We start from the raw sequence: 26,393 nt of genomic DNA, 5'->3' as shown, positions 1-26,393 counted from the left end.
ATATATTATAGAATGTATAGGTGTAATAGAATTTTTATCCATATATGGATATAAAAATATATATATAAAGGGATTTATTACGAGGAATTCGTTCACACAATTATGGAGGCTGTGCAGTCCCACAGTCTGCCGTCTGGAAGCCGGAGGCACAGTGAAGCCAGTGGTGTGATCCAGTTTGAGCCTAAGAGCCTGAGCATCAGCACAGTCGATGGTGTCAACCCCAGTCTAAGGGCAGAAGACTGACGTCCCAGCTAAGCCAGCAGGCGGGAAGCAGGAGGGCAGACTGCTCCTTCCTCTGCCTTTTGTTCTGTTCGGGCCCTTATCAACTGGGTGAGATCCGCTCACACTGAGGAGGGCAATCTACTTTGCTGAGGCCACCAATTCAAACGCTCATGTCATCCAGAAACCCTCGCAGACAACCCAGAAATGTGTGTGATCTGGGCACTTCATGACCAATCAAGTGACACATAAAATTCACCACCACAGATTCTTTTATCCCTAGCTCTCCTATACATGATGACTAACATCCTTTTTTGTTCAAAAATAGAAATAAGAAAATTAACTGCCACTTTTCAGAATTTTCTTCAAAATAAGTTTTAATTCAATATTCAACCACAAGAAGGAAAGGAGCTTTGGTGTAGAGCTGGACAGAACTTAAAATTTGGCATCTAGAGCCCTAGTTTTCAGAGCTTCATTTTCTTATACGTAAAATGGAATCAATAATCTACCTCTGAAAGCTGTGTAGGTGTAACTGGGAATACCGTGAGAAAGCCTGGCCTGGACAATGGGACAAACGATGTACTTACTAAATGTTACTTTGTGTTCCCCCTCTATCTTTTACTAAATTAACCTTGATTAAAATTGTATTTAATACTTGTTGAGAAAAGTACCTGCTCATTGTACAAATTTTTTAAACTCTCAAAATAAATGATACAGAAACTACTTTCCCCATAATCTTGATTTTGAGGGATCACCTCTATTAATGATTACTTGGAATATACTATTTTTTTAATGATTTCCCCACATATTCTCATTACTCTTTAGTCTCAAAACTATTTGATCAACCTTGTTTTTCACCAAATCTCAATATTTTGGACTTCTTCACCTTGGAACTTTCCTCTCTGTGGGCTGCAGTGGCCTATTTCACTTTTGCAGGACTTCTATGCCACTGTAATTACATAAAGAAAAAATTATCCTGTCTTCCCTATGTCACCTTCCTGCTGGGCTCCAGAAGGAACCATTTCTTCCAGTCTAGATCAGTTTTCTGATCACCCATATCTCCTGTAACTTTCACTTCAAACTCACAGAAGCAGAATGAAAAATAAAAGGAAAGTTCTGCCTATTTTTATACCGAACATTAGACACTAAAACTTGGCACACACCTATTCAAACAAAATTTTATGCCGAAGCTCAATCTACAAAGGCAGATCTGGTGAACGGTGAGTTTGGAGAAGCACCTGCCTGGAGCTCCTCCTCAGCAGCCCCCCATCTCCTTGTTCCTTGAAGCGGCCCCTGACGTGCCCCAGATATCACAGAGGAGCATCCTCGTACTGTCTCCTTCCAGTCGCGGGAAACGTTTTCTCCGCATGCTTACCTCTCAGTATTTGTTCTTTGGCTTCTTTGCATCACGTAGTGGATTCTTGCTTTCTATAATAGAGCATTTCTGATGAAGGATCTGCAACCAGAAGAGTATTCTACACAATACAGTAACATCTAAAAACACATTTAGATAAAATATAAGGTGGCTTTTAAGCAAATTATAAAGTGATTTCTTCAGGCATATGTAATACGTATAATGTGGGGAAAGCCTTGTGTCCAGTACAATTTCTAGTTTCATGTTCAATGAAATAGGAGTTTGACAGAAATCCAAAACTTAATCTCTTGAGAAAATGGCAAACTGGAGACTACAGTTTGTGTACAAATCCATAAAGATACACTTTGAACATCCCTCTCCTCTCAACCCCTCTCCCATGCCATCTGCTGCCTTCCAAACTCTCACCTCCCTATTTCTACTCCCGTCAAATCTTCTCCAACTTCCAACCAGACAAGATCCTTAGCTGTCTCCCTCATACAGTCTTCTACCCCAGTGCTCCCCTCTGCTGCTGCCTCTCGGCCCTACGCAGCTCCTCCCCGCTGTCCTTACAATGCATCATGTTCCCCACCACGTGCAGCTGCCGAAGCAGCCCCCAGGGAAGAAGTCCTCTCCCCTCCACTCCTCTGCTACTGAGAAGTAGCCCCACACGTGAATTTTGGTTATAAAATTCTCCACCTCATTACATACCTCCAAAGTCTCCTAATTTATCAATGTTATATCTTCAGAGCTACTATTCGAATTTTGTAAACTGAACGTAATTGGAATTCTATGTGACTCAGTGACTACACTGAGTCGCATTCAAGGAAGCATGGTTCATGAGCCAAAGCAGTTTTAGAACAATTCTAAGCTTGACTTGTCTCTCCCAAAGAACACCAAAGGATTCCACATCATAAGCTACCTCAACATTTCTCAAAACAACCTTTTCTCTCCTCTCCAGTTCTCCCACCTTTCAGATATCCTGGACCCCAAATTTTTCTCCACCGTCCAGCTCTGATATCTTCTCGCCATGCCCTAGGTTTGTACACTGTTCTACTCAATCAAGCAGACTTGAGAGAAAACCTCACCACCATTTCTGCATCATACCATACAACTACAGGAAAGGTACAGGATCTGAGAACTTCCTGGTCCTCCCTTGAGCCTAAAAGAGTTAAACTTAGAGGTCTTTCAAGAGTGTAATTCTTTTATTCTGACTCCATTTCTCTCTAGAAATTCTTATGAGAATCTTTTGGAAAACAAAATTCATTACTTTCTTACTCTATTTCCAGTTTGAAAAAAAGAAAGAAAAAAGAAGATAATTCTGATTTTGAATTGTCCCTAGTTTTTAACATTCAGGGGTGTTTTTTAGAAAGATCTAAAAAGAGGAGGAGGGACTACCCAACTTGGAAATGTTCTAGGCATTTGTGGCAGATTTAAATGGAACGATTCTCCCCATTCCTATATACACTCTCATTTCATTTGCAACATGACTTTGCTGCTCCTCCCATCAAGAGATAGCATCTATTTCTCCACCCCTTGAATTAGGCTCAGCCACGTACCTACTTTGGAAAATGGGACATTAAGAAATGTGATAAGCAGTGGCTTGCAAAGGGCTTGCACACTGGGGCTTCCTCTCAATGTTCTTGCTCCTGCTGTGTAAATAAGCCTGGGCTAGCCTGATGGATGATGAGAGACATGCGGCCTAAGCATCCCCATCACCCCAGCCAACAGCTGCCAACTGCTAGACATGTCAGGAGGGCTGTCTTAGATCACCTAACCTCCAGTTGACCCGTCAGCTGACCATGGTTGTGTGAGCCAACCAGACAGGGATCAGCCAAATCAGACCAGACCAGAACGGCCCAGCCAACTAATCATGAACGAATTAAATTCGTTTCAAGCTACAAAGTTCTGGGGTGGCATGCTATGTAGCAAAAGCTAACTGAAACAGCATTAAAAATTATTCAATCATTTCTCATGATTAGTTCAACAGACATCTGCTGAATGCCTCTGTGTGTAAGGCTTTCTGCTAGGCACAGGGATCCAAAGCCGAGTAAGACACGGTTTCTACCTAGAGGGGTCCAAAATGTAGAGCAGCAAATACATAATGGCAGTGCAGGGTGCTGAATAGTGAAAAAAGGAATTATCAAAAAAAAAAAAATAGGGACATAGACAAGGGTGACTCATTGGCTTGGGATGGTCTAGGAAAAAAATAGGTGGCAGCAGAACTGGATCCTCGCCAATAAACTGAAATTTACAAGGCAAAGAAGCTGGAGGAGGGGATTCTAGGCAAAGGAAACCCAGAGTTCAAGGCTCAGAGACATCAGAGAATACCAAGGGTTTGGGAAATGGTGCAGAAATGTAGCCTGCAAGGGGATGGAATAAGAAGAGATGATTAAAGAGATTTGGGTCAACTAACCTATGCGGTAAGAAGTCTCAACTATTAAAGAAATATCACAAAATTAACTAAATAAGAAATCACTAAAATGAAAAAATTACAACAGGCTTGTTAGAGTATGAATTACCATAATTGTTTTCCTTCCCCCCATTCTCTTTACTTTGGACCCTGTTGCAGTGTGTGAGTAAAGCTATCATAGTGCAAGTCTCTTCTTGTCTACCTAATGTCCTGATAGCTTAGTCCACACTAACTAAAGCTATCAACCTCATTCTGTTAAGCTTATTTAATTTTACCTATTGTTGTTCAAGTTGAAGCATACACACATACCTTAATTGGCAGATATATACCCAATTATGAGAGGCATAGTTATTCATAGAGCAATTTAATTTTTTTACACTGATTTAAATCAACAATTTTGTAAAGTCAGCTCCTTAGAATACAGAGGAAACAAACTGCTTTAAAGTAATTTGAAAACACCTCTTCTCCAAAGTCATGAAGGTAAACTTAATTGTTAATAAACGCATTCCTCGAGTAATAGACTATTTCTGATAATGGGTGTTTTACTTTACTAAAGAACATCTCTTTAAAGTGTTTGGAGAAGAGTTATAGCAAGAACCATTTAAAGTGAATCTCTGCCTAAAGCCTTTCTTTCTCTTGAACTTGTCCATTAGTCCAGGGATCTGGTAGAGTTACCAGAAATATAGCAGGAGGAGGAGATGGGGGAGGGGGGAGGGAAAGAGGAAGAAAAGGGAGTAGTAGCAGCAGTAATTCTGTGTGTAATTGTCGGCATGTCACAAGCTTCCAGAATCAAGCCTAGACAGTGTCTGGCATAAGTGCTTAATAAATGCTTGTGGAATGAACACACACTGACAAAACTCAGCTTTGATTTCCCCAAACACAAAATGAGAAACTAAACGATCATTAAAGGACCCACCAATCCCAAGATTCAAATATTTTGCCCATGAGACAATACAAAATACAAAATGTATACATCACTTCAATTTATTAATTTAGTTTTACCTAATACATCATTGCATTTGCTCTTTAAAAGGAACACAAAGTATAAAACTATCAAAAATAATCCTGAAAATTATACAAATTTTTTTTCAAAGCATGATTTTAAATAGGACCTTTAAAAAGTATGATTCAGATGTGCCACAAGGAATCATAATAAAATGTAAAAGGTGAAAAATAAACATTGACAAGGAAGCCAATTACTCACTGTCACAGTTGTATTAAGTATAAGGAAATCGTGATGAGTAACAACTTTATTTCTGCTGCTGTCAGCAGTACTTATGGGACGGGGTTCATAAATTTCATTAGACCTTTAAACTGAATAAATCTGTCACATTACTAATGCTATAAATTACTTCTAAATCATAGCTTATTTCACAAACCTTGAGAACACTGTACTTTTTGGCTTTGATAATGACTGCAAATACCCCCTTTTTTTGTGGTAAAATACACATAACAAAATTTATCATGATAACCATTTTAAAGTGTATAATTCAGTGGCATTTAGTACATTCACAATGTTGTGCAATCATCACCACTATCTTCTTCTAGAACATTTTCATCACTCCAAAAGGAAACCAGTACCCATTGAACAGCCACTTCCCACTCTCCCCTCCCCCCAGCACCTAGCAACCATTAATCCGATTTGTCTCTGAATCTGTCTATTCTGGATATTTCATACAAATGGAATCATACAAGACATGGCCTGTTGTGCCTAGTTTCTTTCACTTAGTATGTTTTTCAAGAAATACCATATGCTTTTGCATTTAAGGAAAAGCCAACTATTAATGTAAATTGTGAGAAAAGGAAGATACACTGGAAACTAAATGACATCTGAGGTAAGTGAACAAGTGTGTGCAATCACTTCCAGAGTGCAATTCAAGTGTTCAGGACTGACTGGTGCTTAAACACCAATCAAATGAACAATACAACTTTAACACTTTAAAGGCAGCATAAAAATCTTCAGAATTCATGTCCACCCAATTATTAACCATTCAACACAATTTATTTCATATGTCAGAGTTTTTATCATAAAGCTATTGGAACATTCTAGGGGATCAATACCATTCTCTACTTTATTTCAAATCTCTAACACAGGTAACGCTTTTTAAAGTTATCAATTGATATAAAAGACATCCAGTTGACGCAATTAAATATTCGCTGCATCATTTTCCTCTTGAACGATGTAGTACCCTATTAGTATTTCCATTTCTATGATTTCTTTTAATCATATAATGTGGTTAAAACTGAATACTGATACTTCAATTTTTCAATACTACAAATTATTTGTACCTGAGAGACTTTAAAAGAAGCTGAATAAGTTACTTAATCAAATCTAAACTTACTGACCAAAACTACTAAACATAGGCTAATTGGCAGAATCAGTGTTTTAAAACTCTATGTTCTATTATCTAGGTTTTTTGATTGCCTAGTCAGAAAAAGGAAGCCATGGGATAAACAAGAAATAACAATTAATATGGAAAGGAGGACTTCCATGAAAAACAACGAGGAGGACAGCAAAGGGCAGGATCTCTTTTTTTCAACTTCAATGTTGTGAGCAATAACAAATTATTGTTACTGTTCTTATATTATTAGACCACTGAACAATAACATAATTAATGCTACTCTTTGACAGGAAGGGGTATAGAAAGCTAACTAGCCAGTTCCTCTACCAAAGAACGAATCAACACATATATCAATGTATTCATCTGTTTAAGAATCTTGTCTGAGAAAAAAGTCCTAGCAATTTATATTAGAAAAACGTGAAAATTAAACCTGATGAATTTGCTTTTAATAGGAAAGGACAACTTGACCTGATCCGTTGATCGGTCTTTACGAGTTCAACAGAAATGCAGTTTTATTACTTTCAAACACATACACTATTACTACCACTAGAACCAGCTATGTGTTGAAGAATCATTTTCTATCATAATACTGGCATTCAAATAGGTTAATAAAAAGATATGGGGGATGCTAAAAATGTTATTGGTGTTAGTGAAAAAGAAACTGATTTCCCTTGTTTATGTCGTCAGTTTGCTTCAGAAATGCTTTTCTTCATAGTAAAGAATAGAAACTTCAGTCCAGCATGTCAAAAAGATAAAAAATTATAAAATAGATTTATATCAATGAGTTTTTACTGTATTTCTATAGAGCGTGTTTATGAGTCATCCTTATAACCCATTTCTTTGTGGTTTATTAGATTAACGAAAAGTTACTCTCCACATAATACACTGGAACATCAAACATTCTGAATACAAAATATCAATTTCAAAAAATTCTAAGGGAAAAAGGCACCTCAAGATGCATCTCCATTAACACATCTCAAGTGTATCAACATCTACTTGGCCAATTCACGGAGATTATACATGCAAATCTATGTATAAACAATGAATTTATAGAATTTTACCAATCACAGATGCAACAAAACACTTGTAAAAATCCAGCAAGACCCTAGTTTTTGCACAGGACTTTGAGAGCGACATACCATACTTAGTTAATTTCTACTTTGTTTCCTTTTGGTATTACCCAATAATTCTTTCCAAAACACTTATTAGGAATCAAACACTCTAGGCAACAATATTTTCCAAAGTAATTTCCTTACATCTAAACGTCCGTTCTCTTTCTGCATTTGTAAAGTAGAAGAGCGAGCGCGACAGGACACACTCCTCTCAGATACCCCAAGACACTCATCAGTACCTCAACTTTGAGTATTTGTTTCTTCACCCATAAAATGGAAACTTGAAAGGTCTTATCTTTTGAACTTACTTTTATCTTTTAAATGAAAAAAAATAATTGTGGAAAAGGCGACTAAAAGAATCCTCCCTCCTCCCTTAGTTTATGTAGAAAGGAGTTTACTAGAGTCGGCCTTTATTTATACATCTCAAACTTTTTCATTTGGAAATAAGATTTAGATCAAATCCTAACAAAACCCATCACTGAATTATTTCAAACACAATGGACAAGTCACTGATAAGGTGATTGTCTTTAAAGGCATAAATAATATTCTCCTGCATCCCATGCCTCAAGAGCATGTTAAGAAGACTACTTACTTAGACAACCAGCCAAACACCTATGAGACATATTTTTTCCATCACAAGGCTTTTTCTGGCCTTTTGAGAGAATGAAGGCCAACTGCCCTCTTTCTACTGAAATTCCAACACCATCTCGGCAGGTTCCAATCACATCCCCTTCCAATGTGGTGAGCCATGCACGAAACAAATACATTTTTCAATGTGTGCACAGCTATTCCTTAGAACATTTTTCAAAATGAATAAACCCCATGTCTTTTCAGGTTGGGATGCAAAACACGAAGAAAACTGTTTTGCTTCTAAATGCCAAAAACTGCTTTCAAATAGCCAGAAGTAAAAATCTGTTGTCGATACAGTAACATACACCATATCTTCTGGGGATACGGAAGTTGTGTTGAAAAGCCCATTATCTTCAATGTTACTAAGATCCCAATATCTAATGTTAAGGGACAGTTAATAATAACAACATTGATGGGATATGTAGCACAGGGTCAAAGACCAAAAAAGGTTCTATACTACTGGTAAAACAGAAACCCAATCTTTAATATCTCTAACTGATAGGGTTGACAGGATTTCTACAAATATTTTTGTAGGATTTAATCCAGTATTTGTCTACTTCTACTCTCTTCACTTATCCTAGAAATCTAAAACGTTCACATGACTCGGCAACTACTAAACAAGAGAATGAATAAAGACTAGGCTAAATGTTAGTGCTTAATGAACTAGAAGTTGCACTGCAATTTACCTTGAACAGAAGAAACACTAGTGAAATACTAGTAATAACAGTACATTTAAAATACCAGTAAATACTATTTTTTAAAAAAATGTCCACCAACCATGGCAGCCAATGTATTTTGTCATATGTCTGCAAGATTGAGACAACACACATCATTTAACTATTAACTAATATTAATAAATTACCATTACTCTTAATTTTGGATTCTACCATGTATGTACATACACACATATACCTGCTCCAAGAAGACATCATTCACGAGAAGAGCTAGCATATCTCAAGCTTTCCTCTAAATTCTCATACTTTACTGTGCACCAGAACCACCTGGAGACCTTTGTTAAAACAGATAGATGGTTCCCACCCCAGAGTTTCTAATTCATTAAGTCTACAAGAGAGACCTAAGAATTTGCATTTCTAACAAATTCCCAGATGATGCTGATGCTACTGGTCCAGGGACCACACTTTGGGAACCACTACTGTAAGGGATCTGTGAGTCTCAAAAGCCAATGTGGGGGCGGGGAGATTAAGCCAACAGGCAGTTCTAGGGAAGGAGGCAGAGGAGGGAAGGAGGAAGAAGATAAAAGCGAATCAGATATTTCCCTCCATCCTGATACTTGCCCTTTATCTTGCTGGTTAGCAAAGACTAAGGAATTAACAAAGACTTCTCAAATAATTTACTTGGCTTACATAGAAACCTTTTCATGCTTAAAAGGCTAGATTGTTCCCATTACAAGTTTTAGAAAAATAATATTGCCTGAAACCCTTCAGCCTTTCAATACCCTTAGGTGGGACTACTTTCAAGAAGATACTGAAGGGGCTCAAAAAACTACCTCATGAGTTTTCCACAATAAAAAAAAAATTTAACGCTCACCAGTAAAAGACAGGTGAGCAGTGATAATCAACAAGAAACTCCTAGAACATGCAGAAAATCCACACTATAGAAACAATATGATGGTCTGGAATTTGTCAAACAAGTATTAAAATTTTATTTACGTGAAAGCTTTTCTTTTTAAGTTACTGAGCCATATAAATGGAAAATATTAATTTTATTAGAATTTGAACAAATGTTGCACAAAGAAAACATTTTAACAAAATAGTATGGTGGCATAACAAACAAAAAAGAAAACAGCCAAAGATGTGTAAAAGAAATAGAATGTGGAAAAATGTTAAATATTGCATGATCCAGTGTGGAAACAAGTCTAAACTTAAACACCAAGGATTTTAAAAAGCACAACCATAAAACAGAAAGTTAATGTTTGTGCTATCCTAACCAGACACATTCTTCAGCAAAACTTTAAAAGGCAAAGTTACATTTTACAGTATTTGATATCTTATTTCTGACATTTTCAGAAATGGAGAGCTGTTTATGGAACTCAATCTCACAGCTGAAAAAGAAACTTTAAGCACTGAGAAATAAATATTCTACCAGTTAAAGTATTCTACCACTAAAATGACAGGTGAGGCAAAACAACTGATTAGTCTTTAGTGCTACATTTTTCAATTGTAATAAGGACTTGATCCAAACAAAACAAGTCTTAAGCAATTCAGAATTCTCTTTTAATGCCCAAGGAACGCCTCTGCCCAGCCTGACTGCCATATATGGGAATCAAGAAGCTAGTAACAACAGAGCACTGTCAGGGACAAATGTAGGAAGAGAAGACACAACTGGGCTTTGATATTTTATAACAAGGTAACTTGTCACCATTTCAGACTACCAAATGCCAGAAGTTACTTAAACAAATTTAAATGCATGTCCCCATCTCTGCAATTGGTTTCTAAATACAGTATATTCAGTTTTTTTAACTGCCCACATCAGATTAATAATAATATAAACCGATTTGAAAACTACAATAAATATTTCAAGACTAGGTCTTTGAATATTTTGCTGTTATACCTTGATCTTTATGCAAAGATGCAATTCTTACTTTTTTGGTAGAGAAGTCTATGAGAAATTAACCTGGAAATGTTTTAAAGAGATTGTCAACCAAGACAGGTTTCCACATTTCATGATTGTCATCTTACAAAGATACCAAATTTCACATTTTTAAATGTCTTAAAACAACATAATTGTGATTTTTATAAACATCAAAAGGCAAAAATTTAAAATGCATATGAAAAAAGTTAAGCCCTTTGTATTCTATCTGAAATTTATTCATACAATACGTCCAATTCAAACTTAAAATGAGGTATATTTTCTTCTCTCCAAATACCAAATACCTAGCAAATATATAATACCATGAAGTTTCAAATTAAAGTCAAGTCACAGGTTTTTTGTTCATTTTTGCTTCAACCTGTCACAGAACGCACGGCTGTGGGTCTTTGGATGCGGCATCTAACAATAAAGAAGGCTGCACATGGTCACTGCCTGTAGAGTTGGAAATATCTAAGGTGAAAAGATTTTTGTGGATTATTTTTAAAACATGATAAATGGCATTACCAAACATTAGTCATGATTTTAAATATCGTGGAAGTACATACAGAGGTCCCTCGGTATCCATGGGGGCTTGGTTCCAGGCCCCCTCAGATACCAATATCCACAGATGTTCAAGTCCCTTATACTTGTATATAACCTATGCACATCTTCCTGTATATTTTAAATCACCTCCAGATTACTTATAATACCTAATACAATGTAAACGCAATGTCAGTAGTTTTATACTGTATTATTTAAGGAATAATGACAAGAAAAAAAGTCCGTACTTTTTTCAGTACTGTACTGTGTTCACTACAGACACAACCATCATAGGCCTTTCCATCCACAGTTGGTTGAATCTGCTTATGTGGAACCCATGGATACGGAGGGCCGACTATATTAGAGATCATCCATGTATCAACTGTATAAGGGGAGCAGTGGAAAATAAAAACCGTATAATGATCTTATGGAAGTATTTAAGTAAGTGAATGTTTTTATCTGAAAAACCTATGCCGCAAAAGTTTGAATCAAAGTTTTGCTTTTTGAATGCATGGGTTGCAACCCACAGAAAACATGAGGAATAAATTGTTTGGTCAGGATCTTGTTAGTTTAAGAAGCAAAAAATTTAAGAACCAAAATATGCACACCATTAAAAATACTACTTCTGAAAATTATGTAGCTAAAAATTAAATCACCCTGTCCAGCAAGTTCCAAAAATTTCACACATTTCAAACATTAAGGCAACTTTTTTCCAACTAAACAGTACTTTATAAAAATATATGTCACTTCAAAACATTATATACATAGTGACAATAAATTTAGCTAGTTGTAACTTTACTACATTAATAAAGTGTCACACATTACAAAGAAATTATACTAGGTGCTTGCATGTATGTGCAAGTGGAGTTACAGTTTTTAAAGGACAGGTTTTAAAACTGAGCGAAGTGAACGTCCTTCTTTAGTGAGCTCTCGTGTCACACACATACACGGCAATGGGATGGCTTCCTCTCGTTTCTCTACAATATTGTAACTGCATTTCTTCAAGTGGTCAGCCATGCTTAGGATGTCAGCAAATTTCCATTCATTAACAGAACAAAATGCAGTACTGAATCGCCATACCTAAAAGAAAATTCTACTTCAGATTTAAACAAGTCAATTTACAAGAATCAAAACACACTTCTTGCTCTAACTGCACACATTCTGAGTGTCAGAGAAACATCCAACATGTATAGAGTTCCAAGCAGTTAGCTACAAAACTGAAAAGTAGTAGCTCCATTTGGATACAAATCTGCTTATCAAATATTTACAGGACAATTCATTTCTATGACATTATGACTTCAAGAAATGTAATGATCAAAAAGAAAATATGCAGCATTAAAAAATCACATCCAACCTGGCTTATTAAGCAATTTTTTGAAACTCATAACCTCATGAATTCAGAGCTACTTCCTGAAATAATACATATTGCACACTCTTCCTTCATCCCATCCAACTGGCCAGAAGGAACTATCCATAGTCTGGAGATACTGACAGTGCAAGTGTAATTTTTTCTCCAAGTCTTTCTCTCATTCCTGTTACACTAGATAATACAGCGTATTAGTGTATTAATATAGTATGGTACACTATGAAGCATAGTAAAAAATACACTATAGTACTGTGCCAAGGTACCTTATCCTTCCACAATTTTAAGTACTAAAGGTACCTAGTAATATTCAGGAATACAACTGCATCAATTTGTTCAAAATGTTTCTGAATATTTATATAAAAAGAGCTTTTATAAAATGAATCTTACTTTACTCCATAACATCGTACATGCATTTCTAGGCAAAATATTCACTTGCCATCCCTGTTCATGTGTCTGCTGGTAAAAATATGGGCTACTTCCCCTTTTGCCCATACAGCAGCTCCCAGTCCTGAAGCACTGTCATCTTATTAGTCAAGCAACAACTGTTGTGGCCCCCTCTCATCTTTACAACTCAAAGTATAAAGCTACCTGGACACAGGTAACAAGCATGAATGGAGCAGGACAGGCCGAGGCACCCTACTGAAGCTCATCGACAGGCAGAGGTCTTGAGAAGACTAACAGTTAGAGAAGACTGAACACATGGTAAACAGCAGATGCTCTAGAAAGTGGAAGTGGATCTGAGTGCAGTACTCATCAGAGCTTCTCAGGCAAGGAGGGGAATGCCTTCCAGGGGGGCCGGATGCCTTCAAATTCTGTGGAAGCGTGATTTCTCAGCTGACAATAGAAGTCACCACTGTTCAGCATGAACAGTATTTACTTGCTGTTCTGTCAATTTCCCTGCACGGAGTCAACCCCAAAAGTCAGTGAAGGCCTAGAGAGAGGCTACCAACGGACATCAGAGATGTCACTAGCCTCCCTTACAGTTCTCCATACTCACGAAACTATAAGAAGAATTGGGAGTTTTTGTTAAGCTTCAGTAGAACGAATTAGCTGAAAGATTCAATGGTGGCAGACAGCTTCCCTACTTCCCTTCTTTTTTTAAAGACTGGCACCTGAGCTAACATCTGTTGCCAATCTTCTTTTTTTCCCTTCTTCTCCCCAAAGCCCCCCAGTACATAGTTGTATATTCTAGTTGTGGGTCCTTCTGGTTATGCTATGTGTGATGCCACCTCAGCATGGCTTGATGAGTGGTACCATGTCCACGCCCAGGATCCGAACTGGCGAAACCCTGGGCTGCCGAAGTGGAGCACCCAAACTTAACCACTCAGCCATGGGGCCGGTCCCATCCTACTTCCCTTCTTAATCCCTACAAAATTACAAGTCTAGTGGAACAACCTAAATGGATGGCTCCTACCTCATGATAGTAACCATTTCTTAGTAATGGGCCAATTTTTCAATCAAAGGATCCATCAAGTACGTAATTAGTGTCTGCCATATGGCAGGTGCTGGGCTAGGCAGTACACATTTTGGTTCCCAGAGAGTCTCACTTCTCAAGGACTTAGTACAGTCTAATGAAAGAAACTGACAATTCATCAGTGAATTTCACAACAGCATGGTGAGCGCTTTAGCCGGAGTCTAGAGAAGGGGTATATAATGGGGCACCACACCAACACTGAGTAGTGCGCCTCCCTGAAGGCTTCAGGGTGGGGCTCCAGAAAGCTTTCCTGAGGAAGTAAGTCTGAAGAGTAAGCAGGATCTAGCAAAGAGGTGAAGATCACAAGCTCCAGAGATGGTTCCCTAGGTCTGAGCCATCAACTAGTTGGACAAGTTACTTAACCTCTCCAACTTCAGTTTCTTCATCCATAAAATAGTGACAGTACATTAGATAAGCTAACAAAAGTAAAATGCTTATTAGCACGCTGTCTAGCATGTTACAAGTGCTCAAATGTAGGTATTAGAGACAGCACACTAAAGGCCGTAAGGTAAGAAAAAAACATCAGGCAACTAAGTAAATTAGCATGGCTGGAATATAAAGTGACAAGAGGAAATTGAAGGGTGAGTAGGACAAAATTATAAAAAGTCTCCAATGTTCCTTAAGAAGTCTGTCTGTATCCCATGGCAATGGATAAACATTTAAAGTTTTTAACCACTGCAGTGTAAGAACTCTATTTAAGAAAATATTTACCACTCTAGCTCTTCTGCAGAGAACATGTGGAGAGGGACCCAACTGGAAACAGAAACCCAGTAAGGAGGAGGCTATGGTGGTGATCCAGGAGAGAATGCAACGTGGGACAAGCTAGGGACATGGCAGAGGACACAGCAAAGCAAACCTGAGAGGTCGGAAGGAGGGAGACTCCAAAGGACTCTGTAATTATCTAGACATGGAAATAAAGGGGGAAAACAGGGGACAACTCTAACTCCCAAATTCCTAGTTTAGGCAATCTGACAGATGATAATACCACTTTCAGAGATTAAGAGAGGTAGAGAAATAGAGTAGGTTGGACACGTCAAGTTTAATGACGCTGTGAAATAATCAAGTAGAGACGTCCAGTAGATGCTTGTATATAATGGTTTGGAGTTCAGAGGAGAAAATGGCCAGGATACAGATGTATGAGTAATTTGTACGAATGATGGCAACTTAAATTCCAAGAGTAGATGAAATTTCCTGCAGGAAAGAGAATCCCCAGAAAATATTTCACCTCATTGCTCAATATGAGTGGTCAAGGACAAAAGAGGCCACGCTCAGTGTCCCATCCCAAATGGGAGAAAGACACCAAATCATCCAGAAAACAAAAATACACACATATATGCAGCAAGAAGCAAAGCTTCTGCCACTGGAATTCCCTTTTGGAAAAAAAAATCATAAATAATTTTAGTGTGTTCATTTATTGGTCAAAGCCTCAGAGAACACAGAAGTAGATATAGAATTCTGAAAAACAATGAGTAAAAGAAAGGGAAAATCTAATGGTGGTAAGAACAAAGTAGCCGGAAACTTGAACCCTGTACAACCAATGTAAAGTGTATCACATTTTTTTACACTTTGTAAAATGCAAAGTTTCATATTATAAATGTTCTAAGGTGAAAAACATCTTCAATCAAAGATATCTGTAATGCCCTCTAGTTTCTACTGGACGATGCCTCAACTAGAAGGTGGGCAAAAGTGGGTATCACAGGAGAAACGGTGGAGCCAGGATTTGTTCCCAGATCTGCCTAAATCTCCAGCTCAGCTTCCAATATGCAGTGCCCCCTTGTACTGTACCAATGCCAGAGTCCCCCCGACAACATTAAATCCTACTGCCCTCCTATGTTTCACTTCAGCCCGATGCATTTCTACATCCACCATTTATGTTCTCTATCCCCCAAACACTCCACTGGTCACTTACTGGTAGTAGTAGTCACAACTTTTTCTCATCTCTCCCTACTTAAGTTCTACCTGAAACAACCAAGTTCTAAGAAAGAAAGTGCTAAAAATGGTGAGAAACTGCCAATTGTAAGCAGTAAAAAACCTTCTCCTGGCTTCCTCCATTGCCCTACGGTGGAAATGTTTCAGACGGAGCCCAAATTCAGTGGTTAACATGGACTCGGACAAAGCAGTTGTTACAGAAGAACTGAATGCATACAGGACTACTCAACTGAAGAAATAGCAGTGGCCTCTGCCATATTAAATTAGAATCCAGTTCTAGGATGTCTGCAGTAAATATGAAATTATGACAAACAATTCTAACTATCTTAGTTTTTCATTAATTATTATTTTAAAAAATGGGTCATATCAAGTTTTAAGGATGGTCGATTTTTCAACATATTAATTTCATTAATTCAGCAAGATTATTAAGCGCCTATTATATGTCAAATAAGGGGTTGATACAGTTAAGATTCAACTAACCTTTTCTTTAATCTGCCATGATGAATTTCCTTCTGGATACTTCCTTTTCCCCCACTGCAGTATGACCATTCCACGAGACTGAAGCAGACTGCCACACACATCCCTCATTAACCTGGATACACACGAGAGCTGGCATAAACTGAAGCCATCGAGAAAGCTTGCAATATGTTGTAGGACCTCAAAAGGAAGACTACTTAGATGGTCACTATGTAATCCCAACACACAGTTTCTAGCAGGCTCTACTAACACTGTAGACACACACGGCTGAACTCCAAATGACCTCAAATGGTGGTCATGTATAATCTTTGCTCCTTGTGTTGATGGACAAAATCTACGCTGAGAATAGGTACAACCATAGTATGCTAAAGGGCACCTCTGTTCCATCCAGCCATTGAGTCCAGCATGAATGTCACCATGCACGTTCTTAAAATGTGAAGAAAATTCTTTCCTTCTAAACAATTGTCCACAAACAAATGTAAACATCGAACGCTGTTTGGGTTGGTACCTAGCGACACATTCCAATACTAAATCCAGCCCAAGTGTCTGAAAAGGACTTGGATTTGAAAGCTGTGGGTTGGCATGATCACAAGCTGAAGCTGAAGCAATTTCCCCAACCATTGTATTTGTAGCTAATATTGCAGATGGAAGTGAGAAAGTCTGAGTCCCAAAGTCAATGTGATAAACATCAACCATGCGACTATCAGATATACCCCTCCCCCCTGGAGAATCTCCCAGACAAAACAGCAACGCTGCTGTGATCAGGTCTATTCCTTGGAGGCCCATTGGATCTTCTGCAACTTCCAAATCTGATGTATCTACTGCTTTATCTTCCTTTGGTTTAGCCCAACTTGAATTAGAAAGAAATTTGAATGAAGGAGGATGACTGAAAGATAAGACATCCGCATTCCTCAAGTCCCCCAAGTCTGCTTTTCTCCCACACAGCTCTCCTTCATGCTCATCATCTGGCACGAGGCTATGCTGGACTGTGCCATTAGGCAAAGCATTAGATGGTATTACTTCCCTAAATTGTGCTGCTACTGAAAGTGAACTGGAAGGTTTTGAAGTGCCATCTGATGCTACACATTCTCCATTTGTTAAGTTACTCTGTTCTGAATCACCATGTAAATTCTGGTTCTGGTCTAAGACCTGTGCACATATATTTTCCAGAGGAAAGCCATTACAAAGAGCAGAAGCGCCATAAGAACTAGTATTCAAGTCACATAACAAATCACTTGAACCATTTTGTTCAGACTGGGCATTCTGACTGATGTCGTTATGGTCAATTCCACCTGCTGCTCCTATCTCATCCTCATAAAGGTGGTCCTGGTCTTTCAAGTTTCTATTCTGTAAGCTTTCTCTGGCATTTTGTTCTTCATTCATGTCATTTGGGGAAGCACAAAGACTCGAACTTAACATGCCAATGTCTCTTGTGGCGGTATTCAGGATATCTAAAGCAGCAGCCAAACTTCTGGTTGTTTCTACAGTAGCTTGATAAAGTGCACCATAAGATTCTTCATCAACAGACACCAAACCATTAGCATGTGGTATTTCTGGGATACTTGATTTAACTGAGATTTGTTCTCTAGGTTCTGATACTTTATCAGTCGCTTTTGACATCATGGTGGCTACTTTGAGAGATTCTAAAAGCATCCTTTGGTCTTGAAGGGCCAAGGCCATATCTAATTGCGCCACTTCATCGACATCTCTGCTTAGATTTTCATACGACTTCCGGTCTGCATAACTAACTGGCCACCGGTTCCACTCCATAGTACAGCACACCACACTTGCAGGACACGTTTCCAGATGTTCAGCAACTTTATTTCGAGCCATTGTAAATGGACATCCAAAGTCACTATTTAAGCAAGGCACTCGTTCAAAAGGACATAAAAGTCGATGTTCATCAGCTTTACAAGAATGGAAAACTGCTCCACAAACCAGTGGACAACCAATCAAGTCACAGGAAACCCCAGGCTCTGGTCGGGTCATACACCGTCTACTGACACAATTCACACAGTGCGAATGCTGCAGCTCCTCCTCCATAATGACGAGTCTGGCTCTAGTTGTTGAGATGGAAAAAAGATAAGAAGTTAGGCAAAAAGTGGGCGATTTTTAAAAACTGTTTCACAACACATTTCACAAGTTTATTTTACATATAATCAATCCATCTTGAAACAACTTAAGCACTTTAATTCAAGTAACAATTCAAAAGTTCATTTTTACATACCATATAGCAAAACACCTAAAAGGCCAAATGCTTCAAAATATAATACTTAAATTCTAGTACGTTGTGTAGTATACAAATTAATGCCTAAACAAGTCAATGCATATTTAACTTTTAGATTTCAGAGAATGCTTTAGCTTTTACCTTTTTAATTTCAACTAAACGGATTTTTTTTTTTTTTGGAGGAAGATTAGCCCTGAGCTAACACCTGCCGCCAATCCTCCTTTTTTGCTGAGGAAGACTGGCCCTGAGCTCACATCCATGCCCATCTTCCTCTACTTTATATGTGGGACACCTACCACAGCATGGCTTGCCAAGCAGTGCCATGTCCACACCCAGGATCCCAACCAGCGAACACCAGGCCACCGAAGCAGAACATGCAAACTTAATCGCTGTGCCACCAGGCTGGGGCTCAACTAAACTGATTTTGATGTACCCTACACTGCAGAGATCTCATCATATTCCTAAGAGAATATTCTGAATTTCATGAATATACTAAACTAAAACTTTATTAGTTTTCTTTTTATTCCCTCTAAATATATGAATTCATTAACAATTTTGTCTATTGATCTCTCCTTCTACATATTCCTTAATAAATTCTACAAAAAAATCAACAGAGTAAGCCTTAATTAAAACATATAGAGAATTCACCCTAAAAATATAAGTTCTAGCTCCATTTCTGTGGCTGTGGGCAAATCATTTACTGTTGGGGGCCACAGTTGCCACTCACTAAATACCTATTTATTAACTGCTACATACGAGGCACTGCGTCTGGTGTGGCAACATAAAGATTAGTAAGACATGGTGCCCCTCCCTCAAGGAGCTACAGCAGGAGGTCAGAGACAACAGTAAAAATCACGTCACATTATGTGATCAATGACAGAAGTAAAATGCGAACACAGAGAAGATAATGATCAGTATGGGTAGGGGCTAGAGAAGAACTCACAGGAGTCTTGAAAGATGAGAAGTCTTAAGTATAGGAAGGTAGGGGCTGGAAAGGAAAAGAGGCATTCAATGCTGAAGTAACAGCAAATGCAAATGCAGAGAAGGAAGAACTGGCAAAACATGCTCAGGGAACCTCAAGTTTCCTAATAATGCGGGATCACAGGGTGAAATGCAAGGGAGCTGTGAGAGATGAGGCCCGACAGGAATCAGGCAAATCATGAAGACTGTGCTATCTGCCCCTCTAAGGAGTTCAGACTTCAGTTGGAAGTCACTGAGGATTTTAAGTAGAGAAATAGCATCCACATAGCTACATACAAATTCCATGAGGGGATTACAGACATCTAATGGTCTTTCCTGCTTTGATCAAGAAAAGTTTTATACAAAAATAAGAGAAAGCATCACCACATGTTGGTTTAATTAGAATCACTTGAGCCTATTCAGTGTCTTTTTTCCGTAATGTTTAACTGCTTTACTAGCTTGCTCCTATTAGCAGGGGAAGCTGACAGGACTATTTCATCTTTAAAAACCTAGAGAATAGAACAATATCCCCTTTTTGGTACTGTTCTTTTTTCCTGTTCAGTCAAGCTTTCAGAAGAAAAACAAAAAGCCCCTCTAACCTCGCCTACTCTCCAGCCCTCTAATCTGGCTTGTTTTCACCATCCCTCACTAAATCTGCTCTCCCGAGACCCTCAGTGCTAAATCCAACGGCACTCTTCCCAGATCTCATCTTCCACAGCCAAAACATCATCATGTTGACTCCTCTTTGAACTATTCTCTTTCCTTACCTTTCATGATGTCACATTTCCCCGGGTGTCCCCCTACCTCTCCTGTTATTCCTTCATCTTTTCTTCTATAATATTGCTCTTCGGGGATCCACGTGATTTCTTGCTCATTCTATACATTCTCCCTGAGTGCTCTCAATTTCTCATAAGCTTCAACGAGACCCATAGGCTGAAAACTCATCCACACCTCCTGCCCAGATCTCTCTTCCAGATTTCAGATCTCTGCAGCTACTTACTTACCATATATATCTCTACCTGTATATGGCACAGGCAACTCACCTCAACATTTCCTCAATTAAATAACATTATAGCAGATAATCACTGTCTGGATAAGAAGCCAATTCTTAGCCTATTTTCTCCACTTCAGTGCATAAAAGATTGCCAGCTGACATATTTTTTCCATAAATTCTATCTTGGTTCCAAGCGGCTAACGTAACCTAATTACTCCCCAAATTACTATTTCTTTTTCTCCAGTCCAGGCTTGATTTCTCTCAAATTAGAATAACAAAAATCTATCTATTACTGACAGAGCTTTCGTTGATTAGAGAGGTTCTGGGTTGGTATTACAGTGCTTAACGAGGGGGGGGGGAAACTCACACATTTAACAACAAAACTCTATTTTTAAATTATGTTTAAAAGATTATGAGTTAATACTTTTGAGTGTTTAATCCCACAAATTTTATAGGTAAGGACAGAACATATGAATTAAAGGTAAACATGTTAAACGAGTCAGAAGAGAAGAAATGGCAGACTAATGATGACAAACATTTGTAAATTAAGTAGATATTCAAAGAGGAACTTTAATAAGAATTGAGACAAATTTCACTGAGTGATTAGATTGTACAAACAGCTGTAGCTTTCTTATTTTGCAACAACCAGACTCACATACTGAAGGTTATAAGCTTGACTGTTACTAAGAGAGAAACCTAAAAATACAAGCAGTCCGACAGCAGTGACCACTGCCCTCAGAACTTGTAGGGACACTTTATGTTAGGTGCACATCACATGACCACACAAGGCAGAACACATCTCAAAAACATTACTTAATTCAAAAGCGTTTAAAATAGCAACTGCGACAAACAACTGAGTTAAATGCAAAACAGCAACAACTTTGAAAGGTAGAAGCAGAGGGCTCTCAAGCTTCAAAATAAGTAGCTTCTTTCACTTTATTCTGCTCTGAATAAGAAAAATATAAAAAAAAAATAAAAATAAAAGCATCCACAGCAATGAGTCCCCAATATTACTCAGTGAAGTCGACTAGAGCTAAGGACAAGGGAACACTAATCACGGGCCTATTTTACCCTTCTTCACCTATTTCACGCCACTTAATCCTCACCCAGAGGACCCAGGCTCAGAGAGGCTAAGTGACTTACCCAGGGTCAGGTACCTAGTAAGTGGCAGAGCCAGGATTTACATGTGTATCTGATCAATGCACACGGACAATAACAAACATGTTTACTTATAAAAGTTTAAGAAAATAAGGCAGCAGTTCAGTGCCCGGTGATCCAATTTTAAGATGTTATTTGAGGAATGGAGATTACACAACTTTGCTTGTAGTTTATTCCAACACTTAATCACCCCTGTGGTCAAGAAACATTTTTTGGTCCTTTCTAGTTATAATAGCACATTACTTTGCTTTGAATATAAGTGTTTTAAATTATTTCAAAAGTAATTTACATCTATAATGCTCAGTATAAATGTATGGAACAATATAAATTTAGCAATTCTCAAAACAGCTACACAAGGAAGCTTAATTCCATTTTATAACTAAATATATTAAGAAATAAGTTAAGAGAATGCACTAGACAATACCCAACGAGTATTCTAGGGAGAGAATCCTCAGCTTCAGAATTTACAACTTCCAAGTTCTAATCAAGATCGCTACTATCAAATATGCCTCACAAAGCATTTCACAATTGCTCATAAATCCTGTGAAACGGGTTGAAAACATCAATCCCCGATTTATCAGTTGCACAGTGACACAGCAGGCCCAGCAGAAAACATGTTGCTAAAACTGAGGCTTCAAATTCAAGATGAGCTTAATTTAAAACTCCTTAATATTAAGTTTTTTAAAAACTCTCTTGAGAAAGAACCTTAACATTCCAAATAACATCTCTATTAATTTACACTTCAAGTTGAGTGCCTGGAAAAGTTTCACTAGACTAGAAAATATCTGTAAATGATTAAATGCTTTACAGTATTTACACATAAAAATACAGTTGCAATTTTCTCTAACAGAAATTTACAGCCAACACATACCCTGTGGCTGACTAGCAATCCATAAAAATAATTTTAAGACATGACATTTCCTGATACAATGAAATAAGGGTTGTCATTTAGGCTATGTCTAGACATAAAGATACTGCCCTCAGAAAAGCATTTATTTTTCCAAATTCATTGCAATACATAAGGAGATAAATAAACAAAGCATTGCAAATTAGCACAACTTTAAAATATGTTAAGTCAAGTCGCCCAAAGTACTCAACACAGCTTGCTACCCCTGGCTGTTCTTAACGTCTGCCTCAGCCTCTGAGACACATACATATACATATATACACACACACACACACACACACACACACAGGCATGCACGCGCACGCGTCCCTCTCTCTCCCTCCCCAACTGCTGCCTCAAATTTTTACGTCTCAGTTTAAGTGTTACTTCTCCACATACTCAAAGGCAAGGTGTGGATCCCATGTTATATTATGTGCTCATTACACACTGCATTTTTCCTTGGTAATACTAGTCACAAGTGTAAGTAAATCATTATCCTGTTTAATATCTACTTCCACAGGAAAATTATAAGCTCCATGAAGAAGGCAGGATGATCTTTGTTTCATTCATTCTCCTGTTCTCTGTATTCAAAACTGTGCCTCAATTAGAGCCTCCTTTATTTTAAAAACATGAAGAAATAAAAGACTTATAATACAAGAAGCAACCCAATGAATCCCAAAACGAGATTCTTGATTTCATAGAAAACTACATACTTCACAAAAAGATACCACCTTATAGATCTAGCAGGTACCAGACAATCAGATTGAGTCAAAATTACCTCACTGTACCAGCTATAAAAAGTCAATAATGCTCAAATATTTACTGAGCAGCTAGGTCTTAAGTTCTAGGCATTATATATGAAGTAAGACAAATAGTCTATCAAAAAGCAAATCAAAGAAAATTAATTTCAATCTTCTACTGCTTTAAAATCTTTTTCTTCTTTTTTGAGGAAGATTAGCCCTGAGCTAACATCCCCCACCAATTCTCCTCTTTTTGCCGAGGAAGACTGGCCCCGAGATAACATCTGTACCCATCCTCCTCTGCTTTATATGTGGGATGCCTGCCACAGCATGGCTTGATAAGTGGTGTGTAGGTCCACGCCCAGGATCCCAAGTGGCAAACCCCAGGCACTTGAAACAGAGTGTACAAACAACCACTACACCACTGGGCCGGCCCTTTAAAATCTTTAAAGTCGGAGGTACATAAATACACACACCTGCTGGCTACTGTGCTGATCAGGTGCACCCAATTTTAAAGACCACAATAAGTCGACCACCTCAGTTGCTCATCTTATTTCACTGGTTTAAAAAGTGAAATGGGGAGTTGGGGGATGGAAATCCACTGTCATTAAACCCTCAAGTCAAAGCACATGCCCTCCTAATGAGTCCAAAATGGCCAAATGGGTTACACTGTATACAGGCTTTATTAAATTCTGGTTCTTTTTATGTATAGAATGATAACCTAATTATACCGAAAATTTTTTTCAAGTTTTTACCCCTTCCAGTTATGATACAATGAATACATCTTCCATTTCTAAATATGGTCATGAATAGCTTCTTCAAAGTGAAAGTCTAACTACCTGCAGTGTTCTCCACTAAATAAGCAAATGAAATTATTATAGACTTACATCCAAAATTGAAATAACTATTAATAAATATTTACGACTCAGACCAGAACCTATTTGAATTGATAACTTAGATAAAAATAACCCACCCAAATGGCGGAACTCAGCTTATTAAGATGCACAGCATGGCATGGGGTAACGGGCTTCCAAGAAATCTCAGCTTTGTGACCTTGAGGCAATTACTCTGCTGTGAAAATAACCCAGAACTCTACAAAGGTTGGTTATAATTACGTGTGTGCCCAATAGGATACAAACATGTACTCCTCAGGAAACAGATGTATTTCACTCTACATGACAGCCACATTTACAGACACAAAGCTTTACATATAATTATTTTAATACCAGGTTATTTATACTCATAAAGATTATTAAAAGCAATCATATGAGGAACTATCTAATGGTAATATTACCTACCCCCCATCCCCCAAAAAGACACACTTTTTATAAAAGATTTTCAGACTGGGTTTTAATTGAGGTATTTATCTAGATACAATATAAAACTAGTTCAAGGCCAATCTCACTTATTTCATCAAACTGAACTTGAAACTACATTTTTATTAGCCTTTTGATTGAAGAATTTAACATCAAAGAATTCTACTAACACAATGTCATTCCACAGCATGTACTAACTCCTTTTAATGAAACAGGCTGTCACAGGAATTCAGTTGAAAGACTTATCCAAAACTATACAGAATAGCATAGATAGGGCTTATCTCATTAAAAGTTACATTTTAGTAACACTATATCATACAGTAAACACATATTAACCAATGCCTATTTTGGTGACCTTAAAGAACCTAACTATATACATTATCTCCAAGTAGTATATTTTATTAGGATATTTTGTATTTTTTTCTTAAAAGTCTCCAATGCTAGACATGGAGAAATACTGGACTGAAATTAAACATCTAGTACACTTGGAATGCATCAAAGTTTGCCTATATCGGAAAGTCCAGTTCTCTGATAACACTCACAAGGCTCCACCCACTAACATTTCCACAATCACAAAAAAAGCTATGTCACTGCATCAAAGTACCAGATAAAAACAAATCCATTTAAAGTTAGCTAAACACCACGTTATCCCCAATTAAACCTCGGTAGTAAGAAACAGTGACTAAGCGTAATGAACAGTGATTCAGCGAAAACTGCATAGTGAAGAGCCGAAACTTTAGAAAAATCCTAAACGTACATGTTACTCTTGTCCTTTTGCGGCGTCCACAATTGGGCTGCTGTGGAAGACCTTAACGAATATGAGCAAATGCAAAATTTGTTAATGTAAATTTACTAGGTCTCTAAAGGGCACAACGCAGCACTGAAATGTAGCAAACGGAAATTAACATTTAGAAAGTTTGGGGTTTTGCATTTAAAGAGTCTTAAGTTAATCTACACTGATATCAGAATGGTCATAAAAAACTTCATCTTGAATCTGACTCAACAAAGTAATTACGGAATAAAAGGTCAAGTGCTTCCCAGGCATCTTTTATCTGGGACTGACGACACGGCTCAGCAAGACAAACAGGGAGACGAGGGACCGGGAACGGGGTACGAGCCACGGCGAACGCACACCGTTCCGCCGTCTGTCTATTCTCCCAACACTGACGTTAAAAACAGACGCAAAGGAGGTTCCCCGGAATTCAACGTCCAGCCGCGGCCCCTTCCGAGCGATGCGCTTCCACGGGACAGGACACGGTAACTCGGAACCGGGCATGCCCCCCAGGTCCGGAAAATCCCGACGCTCCCCTTGAACAGGCCCGAGGCGGCCACGAAGATCCCGACTTCCATGAATGGACAAGTCGCCAGCTCGCCCGTCCGAGGGGCCGGCTGAGGATGCCTCCAGCCCCACTCGACCCGTGGTCCCCAACAACGCCGGTTTCCAAAGGCAAAGGGAAGGGCGGCCGGGCTCTCGAGGCTCCCCCAAGTCCAACTCCTGCCTCGCCCTCCCCGCACACACCCGCCAGCCGGGGCGCCATTTGCTGACCGCCCGGCCGGAGCCCCGGCGCGAACGCCCTCCCGGCGCCGCAGGCCCGCGGGCCCGGTCCGCTGCGCCCCGGCCGCCGCCCCGCGGGCGCCCACACTCACCGGCCGGCGCGGCCGGACCGCGG

The 26,393-nt window shown here is 38.6% G+C and overlaps 1 protein-coding gene across 3 annotated transcripts; it reads right to left on the bottom strand.

The window, feature by feature from the left end:
- Positions 1-1,570: 1,570 nt before the first annotated feature.
- On the bottom strand, positions 1,571-26,387 carry FBXO30 (F-box protein 30). Of its 3 annotated transcripts, none has more exons than XM_046669614.1 (3): positions 25,458-25,561; positions 16,446-18,501; positions 1,571-1,675 (listed from the first exon to the last, which is right to left on the bottom strand). In XM_046669614.1, the coding sequence occupies exons 2-3, from the start codon at positions 18,483-18,485 to the stop codon at positions 1,598-1,600; spliced, it is 2,118 nt and encodes a 705-aa protein (XP_046525570.1). In that variant the 5' UTR covers positions 18,486-18,501; positions 25,458-25,561; the 3' UTR covers positions 1,571-1,597. The 3 variants fall into 3 exon arrangements, with proteins under 3 accessions (XP_046525570.1, XP_046525569.1, XP_046525571.1); XM_046669613.1 differs by lacking the exons at positions 1,571-1,675; positions 25,458-25,561 and adding exons at positions 4,958-12,276; positions 26,371-26,387; XM_046669615.1 differs by lacking the exon at positions 1,571-1,675 and adding an exon at positions 13,796-15,227.
- Between the last annotated feature and the right edge of the window lie 6 nt (positions 26,388-26,393).

The sequence above is a fragment of the Equus quagga genome, chromosome 8 (assembly GCF_021613505.1).
Source record: "Equus quagga isolate Etosha38 chromosome 8, UCLA_HA_Equagga_1.0, whole genome shotgun sequence".
Taxonomy (NCBI): Eukaryota; Metazoa; Chordata; class Mammalia; order Perissodactyla; family Equidae; genus Equus; species Equus quagga.
This window is presented reverse-complemented; position numbering and strand designations above follow the sequence as displayed.

What these genes read in the sequence shown, in the direction of transcription:
- FBXO30 (XM_046669613.1), bottom strand. Translation starts at nt 18,485, where the DNA reads ATGGAGGAGGAGCTGCAGCATTCGCACTGTGTGAATTGTGTCAGTAGA. An exon ending in CATGGCAGATTAAAGAAAAG is followed by an intron (nt 12,277 to 16,445) that starts GTTAGTTGAATC and finishes ATTTTCTTTTAG; the next exon opens with GTATGGCGATTCAGTACTGC.